This window comes from Protomyctophum bolini (genome assembly GCF_963924005.1).
Source record: "Protomyctophum bolini genome assembly, chromosome: 2".
NCBI lineage: Eukaryota > Metazoa > Chordata > Actinopteri > Myctophiformes > Myctophidae > Protomyctophum > Protomyctophum bolini.
Window position 1 is genome coordinate 16,543,108 of NC_137863.1, and position 11,121 is coordinate 16,554,228.

General features: G+C 44.6%; 1 protein-coding gene across 1 annotated transcript; it reads left to right on the plus strand.

The window, feature by feature from the left end:
• The first annotated feature begins 4,264 nt into the window (after positions 1–4,264).
• On the plus strand, positions 4,265–10,339 carry LOC308322140 (lumican). The gene is made up of 5 exons (XM_080773334.1): positions 4,265–4,438; positions 5,379–5,732; positions 6,638–6,962; positions 7,556–7,876; positions 9,752–10,339. Exons 2-5 carry the CDS (start codon positions 5,403–5,405, stop codon positions 9,901–9,903), a joined length of 1,128 nt encoding a protein of 375 aa, XP_080629460.1. The 5' UTR covers positions 4,265–4,438; positions 5,379–5,402; the 3' UTR covers positions 9,904–10,339.
• Positions 10,340–11,121: the final 782 nt, after the last annotated feature.

Here is an 11,121-nt window from a genome sequence, read left to right on the forward strand (position 1 = left end):
GTTACAAACTGTAAGCAGTAAACAGTAATAGCACCGAAGCCATTAAATGCATCTTTGCAGTTTGCACCGAGCAGAACTGAGGAAGTTAAATGCCACCATAAACTGTATAAAGGGTGACTGCTTTTCTACAAACTTGTAAAGATGCAGGTCTAAATTAAAGGCACACGCATAAAGAATAGAATATTGAAAATGGCTGGCCCACTGCAGAACACTACTGAATCTTATCTGTTGACATCTAAATATGTCCCCCCTCACTGATGCAGCATGCTCTTAACATTACAGAAGGACAGTCCTAATAAAAGAGTAATAAAATAATAAATAGTGTATGTAGAACATTATTAATCCCTCTCTCTCATCGGGCATCTCTCAGATGACTGTGCAGATGTGTAAGTATAAAGTCAGACCACAAAGAAGTTCACGTCAGAGTGCTGGCATGGCAGAAAGCTGTGTGATGTAATGGCTCACTAAGGATGTAGGTGGGCCAGATGAATACCTTACAGGCCTACATTAACACTTACACTTCCAGTGTGCAGCTAGCTACTGTATTGTTTTGTAAACCTGTGATGTGACAATAAAGTTGATTGTGATTGTGATCAATCAATCAATAAATGATCGGTTTACCAGGAACCAGTGCAGGGGTGGAAAAAGTACTACATGTTTTACGTAAGTAAACGTATCAATACGACAATAGAAATTACAAGTGAAAGTCCAGAATTCAAATTTCACTCGAGTATTGCTATCAAAATGTACTTAAAGTAGGCCTACCTATAGTAGAAAGTACACAAGCTTGCGTGGTAACAGGACGCATAGCGTCGCTGTCGGGTGGAAACCTCATATTATGTGCCCTCAATACCCTCATACAGTACCCGTCTCCCGTAGTGAGTGACACCCACAGCCACAACACTAGAGAGAGCACGATCTGGTACCACCCAAATGTAGAACAAACATGTGAAAATTATCATTCCACTACTCTGCCACCAAAATGTGGAATGCCCTGACACTTAAGATGTGTAACGGTATCACTGGTTTCCTTCTATACTCGGCCTGAGGGAGAAAAAAACACCACAAGGGGAGGTAAATGTAAATTCCCATTGAAAGGAGGTGTCATTCCCTGCCGCTGGCTATCCCCCTTTTCTGCTTTGTACATGTTTTGTATTTGTTGACATGTATTATGCATGTTTATGCTATGTTTAGCCTTAATGTCTGACTGTAGCCTACCTGATGCGTTTACATTTCTGTCTAATAAAGTATTTAATCAATCAATCAAACCAGCGACCACAGTTCCAAAGTTCGACAACAGAACCGTTTCAAAATAAATGCTCACAGCATATACAGCGTATACACTAGGAAGCATTATTCAATGTTGACTTCATGTGGAATGAGTGAAAGTATTATTCATTCATGTGCCTGGCTAATGTAACCTTGCAGTGAAAGGTGTTATTCTGGATCGGAGGGATCACAGCCAACAGAGGATGGGAGGTTAATGTTTTCCATTTCCTTGTGTTTATGATTCGCAGTCCATCATCAGGCTTGCGGTGGCACTCACACAGGATGGAGCACAGTGAGTGTCACCACGTCATTACTGGGTAAATGAGTTATCCACAATAACAAGAAGTCATGATCCTACTATTGTGAAATAGGCAGTTGAAGAAAATTAATGTAACATGACATACATTTTGGTTGTGATCAGGGGGGCTTCCTGAAAAGTTCCTGAAAGTTCATATAATGGCCTGTTGTGGCGCTGTCATTGGGCCCAAAAAACCCATATCTCCATAGAGGTCCATGTATTTGGGCCCAACTTCACCTAGACTGTATTACCTTAATAAACATGGTCAATACTTTCTGCTTCCAGTCACTAGTTTAAAGTCTCATTTCTCATGTCATAATATTCTTTTTGGAAAATTATGGTCCCATTTATAAAAAAGATTACCATAAAGTTGCGTATGTTCTGAGGGGCGTGGCTACCGTTACAGTCTATGATCGGGAGCCACCCCCCGTTCGAGTCAAAATAAAAAACCAATGGAATTATTTCTGTATTGGCCAGTGTGTCTTGAGTGTACAGGGTTCGATGAGGTCAGATCAACATATTATGGAATTAATTCTGTATTGGCCATATATGGAGCGTGTCACGAGGCATGATGACGGACGTGAGATGCAGGATAGTAAACTGCAAACTACGGTCGTAATAAAAAAACATAGGGATATAATTTTGTCCTTAATTGTCTTCCCGACCAACCATCAATCGTGGATATGGTTGACGTTTGTTGTCATTCCACTATAGCACCATATCAAGAGGTCATATTTTCAGACACAATGTTCCCCCTGCTGTGTGGAGACAATGTGCGGTCAGCTGGTTGGTATCGCTGTCAGGCATTCACCAGAGCACACAGACACTCCTGCGGCTTGTGCTCCCCAAATATCCCCTCCAAGGACCAGGGTGTTTATGCAGCATTACCACTATTGCCACTTCTATGCGCGCACACACACACACACACACACACACACACACACACACACACACACACACACACACACACACACAGACCTATGATGATGACTTACTTTATTTCCTCTGGTGAATCGATCAAAAGTATATTAATAAAGGTTTGAGGTTCGATTCGTGGTCAGCTGTTATGATTTCCTCATCAGTAATTACTAGTGTCTTAGCTGTGACTAAAATAGTCTTGTGTGGTTGGAAAACAGCCCAAGGAATGAATGACCTATTCGACAAGCACAAGTTGTAATCTGGAAGTCGATCTGGTTCGTTGTCAGAGGGAACCTATAATCCCATCTGACATTCCTGAACGTGACTATAAACAAGACTGGATTTCACACACATTGTTATTCATCACAGTTGTACTAGAGGGCGCTCCTTCCACGTTGGATGGAGTGTGCACACACTGAAACAAACACACACACACACACACACACACACACACACACACACACACACACACACACGCACACACACGCACATACACACGCACAACCGTTGACTGCAACCATCCATCATTGTAAACACCTGATCTATGTAAAAAAAAAAACAATTTTGTATCCATGTCCAGAACTATACGTCACTGCTGCTGAAAATGGACTTTTCAGAGTTGTTTACACTGGAGATTCAATATGCTGGACGGGGCTCTGTTCTCCCAGCAGAATCTTGCCAGTTCTCCTTTATAATTTCAATTTATAAACTCACTTACTGTACAGCTCGACAGAACTGAACCGTGTGTGTTCACCAGCTAGGCATGCACCTCTGATTGGAACCAATCAGGTTCCTAGATCAAAACCCGCATAGAGAAAGCCCTTTGACCCCGAAGCAGGGTCATATTGAACAAGCTAGGGAATAACCCATGTTTGACCCCTCCACACCCACGCAGTATTTCCTGTGTCATTGCTTTGTTGTAAAAGGGATATTACTTTTACTTGCTAACACACACACACACACACACACACACACACACACACACACACACGCACGTACACCCCCCTCCCCCCCACACACACACATCGTGGTCTCTTTGGCTCCCCAGGTACTCTCTGGCGTCTGTGTCTGCTGTAGCCAGAACTCACAGACTGAAATAGAAAGTGGCTCACATGTGCACACACATACAGACACACACATACAGACACACACACACACACACACACACATACAGACACACACAGACAGACAGACACACACACACACACATACAGACACATGTGTGGATAGCATGCATGTATGAAAGCATACTGTACTCTATACAAACTTATGTTGAAAGCTTGAAAGCTTGACTGCATCCTAATTCAAAGGCTAACAGTAGAGTATGTATCTGTGTCTTCTCCCTGTCTGCCTGGCTTTAGCATCCCTCCCCTCCGTTTTATTTTTCCATAGCAACACATTTCCACCAAATGTTGTGAGTTTAAGAGTTACCTTTAGGCTGTGACCATAATGGAAGGAGTGAATGAAGGACGATTAGGGAGTGTATGTCTGGGGTGGCAACGTTTAACCAATTAAAACCTGAGGCCGATTCAACAAATGTCTTCTAAAACAGTTTTCTGAAGAAAATGTATGTTGCTATGTCAGTGGTTCTCAAACTTTGTCATGTCAAGGACCCCCAAAATGATATACATTTGGCCGCGGACGCTCATCTAAAAATATTTTTGTTCCACGGACCCCCAGAAGCAAAGATTTAAGTTAAAAATGTTCACTTTAAAAATATATATATTAAAAGATTTCCAAAAATGACATAGATGCTTTCCGGATTTTAATGGGTTAAAGTGAAGGAATGTAACAGACAGTGGTTAAACACACATACACACGCACGCACGAATGCACGCACACACACACGCACACACACTCACCTCCGCTACACCTCCATGACAGAAGCACACGGAACAGTTTGAAAAGCATCGAGGAACCCGTTCTCTCTATATAATAGCACCAGATCAACAGGTACGTTTCCTTCATTCTCATCTCGTCACCTTCATTTAACTCCTGCATCAACACAGCTCTGTGACGCTTATGGAAAACATTACAGTGTGTGCATCTGGGCAAAATAGTAGTTAGTACTGTACCCCGTCAACATCCTGAGTGTTCATGTAACTCTGGGGGGGTTTTAGGAGTTTTGATTGATTGCATATTGATTGCCAGAGCATCCTCTGTTGCAAGCAAAGAATGTGTGATGATGTGTTGGTGTTCCTTGATGGTCTCTATAGCACTTGAAACGTCACAATGTCATTGCAAGTTTCTATTCTGAGCTATCATCATCTAGTCAGCATACAGGTCTAAGCATGAAGCACATTAATAACAGAAGTAGCGCATTAATTGAAATGTTTTTTATTAGCATGTTGCTGACAAAGTAAATGTTCTTGATGAAGCAGTCTTTTGTCACTGGCTTGTATACAATAACTGGATGTGTGTGTGTGTGTGTGTGTGTGTGTGTGTGTGTGTGTGACTGTGACTGTGTGTGTGCGTGTGAAGCATGTGCACTCATGCTCACATGCCTCTCGTTGATGATATTGTAACCATCTGCAGCTGTTGCACGCAGGAAAAATGCATTCCTCTGCCTCATACCCAGATGCTTACAAAATGGAGCAGTGCACAATACTTTATATCTTTCAGTTTTTCGGTCCCATTCACCATATACCATGTAACTGACTGCATGATACACAGAAAGGTTACTCTAGTTACCCGTCCACCAGTATCATCTCATCTCACACTGTTTTTGTTTGAGGCTTTGGTTTGAATGGGAAATATTTGTCTGTACTCTGTGCAGCACATGTAAAAAGCCAGGAACAGAACAAGAACTGTGTCTGTAATGTTCTGCGACGACTAGAGAGAGTTTTAAATCTTCTCCAACTTCTGATTTCCTGTGTGTATACGTTGGCAACAGCTCTCTACTACATCATCCGTCTCCATGGCTGACTTGGCTGGCCGTGCTGTGCTGGCGTTGTTCCTGTGTGTGTGCGCAGCGTCGGCACCCGCCTGGGCCGCCACCACCACCATAGAAGACCTGGACTACGGAGGAGTTCCTCTCTGGATCAACCGGATACTGGGTGAGCCCAGCGTGTTGACCCTGCAGGGCCGCGCCATCGACTCGGCCTGGTACCGAGCCAACAACCCCCTGGCCTGCCCCCTGCTGTGTGACTGTCCCATCCAGTGGCCCACGGCGGTCTACTGCGACCACAGAGCGCTGGGGGAGATACCCGACGACCTGCCTGCTAGAACGCAATACTTATTCCTACAGGTACGAAAACTACTGGCCCGCTAGAACTCAGTACCTGTTCGTACGAACACGACCTGCCCGCTAGAACTCAGTACCTGTTCATACGAAAACTACTGGCCCGCTAGAACTCAGTACCTGTTCTTACGAAAACTACTGGCCCGCTAGAACTCAGTACCTGTTCGTACGAACACGACCTGCCCGCTAGAACTCAGTACCTGTTCGTACGAACACGACCTGCCCGCAAGAACTCAGTACCTGTTCGTACGAACACGACCTGCCCGCAAGAACTCAGTACCTGTTCGTACGAAAACTACTGGCCCGCTAGAACTCAATACTTATGGTAACGATACCTACTGTATGAAAAGTACACACTGCACTGTCTGGGGCATGCCAATCTGCAGGGAACCCATCGGCAAAAGAACCAGCACAGAATCTGTTCTTGAGCGATTAGGGGCATGCTGGTACTGACCAGAGTATCAGCTATATACTCGTAACAGTCCTGGTTTTAATCCAACTTGTCTTTCTGCTATCATCATATCTAAAATCAAATAACTGACATCACTGCCTCTAGAGGGAGCTGCCCCCCAGTTATAAGGCACATCTTAGATCGCGTCATATAATAACTGTTTACGAAAAATAAACAAATCACCCCAGCGATTTTATTCATTATGGATCATATGAAGCATCAACGGATGGTGAAAAATTTGCCTACTAATTTATCCAAAGAGTAAGAAAATATATATTTTTTTTGTCTAAACACAGACCTTATCAAATTAATATGCTAAATTGCACAGAGTACCCGACCGTACCTGACAAAATCGGCGGGTGATTTGTTTATTTTTTGGAACGTCCTGAAAACAGTCGTTGCTTTAAGTCCCTAATTACATCATGACTTCGGTACTCTATTATGCTCATCTTGTTTTCAGGGCAACAACATCTCGTCTCTGTCCTCGTCCGTCCTGGCCAACATCACGGCTCTACGCTGGCTCATTCTGGACCACAACCAGCTGCAGAGCAACAAGCTGGACCAGACAGTCTTGCAGAACATGACGAGGCTGCGTTACCTGTTTGCCAACCACAACCGCCTGACCTCGGTGCCGAGTGGCCTGCCGGCGGGGCTCAGGCAGCTGAGACTGGCACACAACCACATCTCCACCATCGGCCCCGGAACCTTCCGGAACCTCCGCAACCTCACTCTGCTGCTGCTACAGGGCAACCGTCTGCAGACCATCACACAGGAAGACTTCACAGGTAACGTCCATCAAACGGGTGACAGCTTGGGACGGATTTGACCCTTTTACGTATTGGGTATGAGTACGGACAGCTCTTCCGCATTCCTGGAGTGCGGAAGTGACCGGGACATCATCAGATGATCCCGCGTGTACCCACACAGGGGCACGTTTTTGTCCCAAAAAGTCCCCACAGGCCATTTTGGATGCGAGTGTGTGTTGGAACGTATAGTAACAGAGAGAATCACACAACCACTCAATCACAACCTTACGCCAATGCCCCACTGCTGTGAACGTTAGTATATAACAGGAGGTAAAAAAGGCTCACGTTGGGAAAGCAGTCATAGCTGCTTTAAACAACAGGCGCCCCCAAAGAGGCCTGAGTGTCTACTGCCGTCTGCCATCGTCTAGTGTTATTGCGGTTGTATTACTCTTACTGTGTGCTGTTGTATGAATAATGTTGTCTGACAATGCTGCGGAATGGAATTTCCTCTTGTGGGTAGTCTAAACTTCGATAGGGTCAAAATAAATAGACTCTTTCTATGCAGGAAGATTCACATCTTGTATTCAACATCATTCTGTTTTGACCTCTTCTGTCCTCTCAACATCTCTCAGGTCTGGTCAGCTTGAACCTATTGGACCTCAGTGGGAACCGGTTCTCCTCTGTACCTCGGCACTTATCCCCCTCTGTCCAGCAGCTCTATCTGTCCAACAACTCCCTGACCGAGCTGAGGGAGGACAGCTTCGCCGGGTTCCTGGGCCTCAAGTACCTGCGCCTGAGTCGCTGTGGCCTGCGGAGCCCCAGCGTCAAGCCACAGGTCTTCTTCAACCTCACCAGCCTGGTGGAGCTAGACCTCTCCTATAACAAGCTCTCCACGGTCCCTGTGGTGCCCACCACGCTGCAGTATCTCTACCTGGAGGCCAATGAAATACGAGGTGAACCTCTTAAGCCCTTTATGTACTTCGTTGTATGCGTCTAATAGTGAAAATATAAAGATATAAAGTTTAAAAGCGAGTGACGTGGGTGGGTTTTCGCTTGGATCAACGGGGACCGCCCGCCGTGGCGGTCTCATGTGCAGAAAAAAACACTGACCACAATCCTGCTCGTCGCCTGCGGGACAATTTCACCAGACCACGCCTGCGTTTGCATCCCAGTGGTTGCACGCGCTCACGCACACATGGATGCACTCAAATTGCACATACTTTACTCTAATCACACGTCACTGACATCATGACGACTTGTGAGTTGAGAATCCCCAAAGACAAAACCCAGTTGAGGGTGCTGTGCATGGACGGATTGGACGCACACACACAGGCTTTACAATTAAGCGGAGCAGATGCCTTAGAGCGACAATGCACAACATCAGTCAGAGTTATGTGGCAGACTATCAGGGGAGAGCCAAAACCTCCTGAAACCCTACAATGAGAGGGAGGAGGGGCAAGGAAATGTGGAAAATGTGACTGGAGCACCAGGCTAGCAACTCAACCAGCTGCCTCCTGGACAAGTGGACATTACAAGCCTGGGACGCTGAGAGGAGGAGCCCAGGGCTGGGATAGGCTGCAAGTCACGGGAGAGAGAGAGAGAGAGAGGGGAGGGGGGGGGGGGGCAAGTATGCAGAGAAGAGAAGAGAAAGAGGGAGATGTGGAAAAAAGAGAAGGGGAGAGCAGAGGAGAGGAGAGTAGAGGAAATGATGGGTGGATGCTGAGAGGGAAAGTAGGTTAGTGAAGAAGAGTGAAGTCTAAAAACATCTGCAAGGTTGCCAAAGCACACTCTGTTCCCTCTTCAGATTCTCCTCTTTCAAGTCCAGTGTATACTTCATACATACTTACAGCCTTTCTCCTCCCTAAGCTATGTCATTGGCTAAAAAAAGTCTGATTTAAAAAACATAAAGTCAGCTAAAGTAATAATTAGAAATCAGCTACAGACAAAAATCTGCCTTTCTTCTTTCTGTACGGGAGTACGTCGAAGTATAGCGGTAAATCTGCTCTTCGTCACTCTCTTTCTTTGGATTCATATCATCAGGCACAGCAAAGATTCAGACTGCTTAAGATGAAGCTTTAGCGCCAGCCTGTGGAGCATATCCAACCAAGCACATCCAGAACTGCATTAAGCATGATTGTCTGGACAACACAAGAGAATGTGTTTTTGCTTTTCAATTAGTCTCAGCGGTCCAGCAGAGAGGACTGGTGCTGACCGACTGTTCTGTTTGCGGGAAACTTCCTCATAAACACACACCTCACCGTCTAGCTATCAGCCTGACACAGCTACTGTGGTTCCTGTTGCTGCCAAAACCCTAAAGTGCTGGCTGAGACCATGGCGGGTGGATTGAAGTGAGGGAGCCGTTTCCTACAGTATATGTTCTAACCACAGCACCTGCACGCCATCTAATAGTAAATGCAGATTTTACAGAGAACAAGTGAGCTATTCTCTTTGTGATGTGAGACGTCAGTCGCAATAAACACAGATCCCCACGAGAACTTTCAGCTACGGCAAAGACGTGGACACAAAAACAGATCTGTTCACCGTTTCAGTATTTACAGCTTTGGCTAGGCACAAGCCGCTAGTCTACAATAAATGCTGGAATGATGATGATGTAATAATTGATCATATTACAAAAAACAATAATAATCTATGATATCTCGGACATTCTATTATGTTAGACGCATCACAGTTTATTATCCATTTGATCCACGTTCCATGTGGAACACGATCCCGTCTGTGTTATTCTGTCTATAAAAGAAGGAAATTCACTTTAGTAAATAATACGTTTTGTAATAATGGAAAGTTGTGTCTCTCTGTCTTCCCCATAGAGTTCCACGTGACCAGTTTTTGCAGAGAGGTGGGTCCTCTCTCCTACTCCCGGATGAGGATCCTCCGACTAGATGGAAACAAGATGTCCTACCACCAGCTGCCCCCTGAATGGGTCTTCTGCCTCCGAGTGCTGCACCATATATACATCTGAAGGGTCGTTTATAGCTTCTTAAAAAAAACGAATCAGCCATCGTTGTCACACGGCAGTTCTTTATACGGTATTCTGAACAGTAATCCTCACAAATGGTGTTCTATATTTCAGATCAGACTTTGGTTCTTATAGTTCATGCAGTTTAATTTTGTTTACACCGAGTTATGGAAAGGTATGCTGTGCTTATGTGAACATCATTCTCAGGTATTGCCTTTAGTACTTTTCTTTTTGGGAACAGGCATGTTTTGACATTTTGCCTTGAGCCTTGACTATCTCCCACAGCTGTGGCAATAAGTGTGCTATGATTATGATTACTGTACACATGCCCGGCTATATCTTCACCTAATCAGCTTACTTTCTCGTTGTATTCTTTCATTCTTTCTTTTGTTACTGTTGCTCCATTGTTGAAGAACCAACACCAAATAATCTAATTCTTCTGTACTTGTATGAGATGTAAAACGAATAAAATCTCTTGAACAATTGAATCTCTAACTGTATTGCCTGAAACTGTATAAACCCAAACAAGATTAAGCCTAATAGCTGCAGCGTGAGGCACTGTGAGCTTGTAGATCTGCTATTTTTGGGCTAATAGTTCCTCTCAGAATAGAGATTCTAGGGTTCATGAAGTCAATGCATGTAATCTATCACACACATATTTGATGTCCCTCCTGTAGTAACTCTGAGGACCCCCTAGGGGTCCCGGACCCCCTGTTGAAGACCCCTGCATTAGACTGAAGGTCCAAAAGTTCTGCATCAACAATGTGCTCATACACAGGCAGTGAATTCCTAATGGTGCTCTCTCGCAGTCACCCTTTCCATCTTAATTCTCAGTGGAGCTGTACATCTGTATTATCTCACAGAATGGGACGTGTGCCCAACTCCCCCCCCCCCCCTCATGTCTGCCTATAGAAAACGCTGCACACACGGTTTCCATCAAACAGCGTACAGCGTTTTTAGGGAAATGTTTGAATATATGATCACACATACACACGTTGTATTGCTGTGTAATAATGGTGGTTGTTGTCGCCAGGATGAAGCTTTATCAAATCATGGGTTTTCTTTATATTTTGTAGAAAATCTTAATAACAATTATGCATTGTAATCATGTCTACACAACATCTGTTGTGTAGACCTCATACAGTATGTCCAAAATAGTGACTTCTCAGGATTCAAAATAGCAAAGGTAGCAGATCTAGCTAAAAACAACCCTAGATCTGC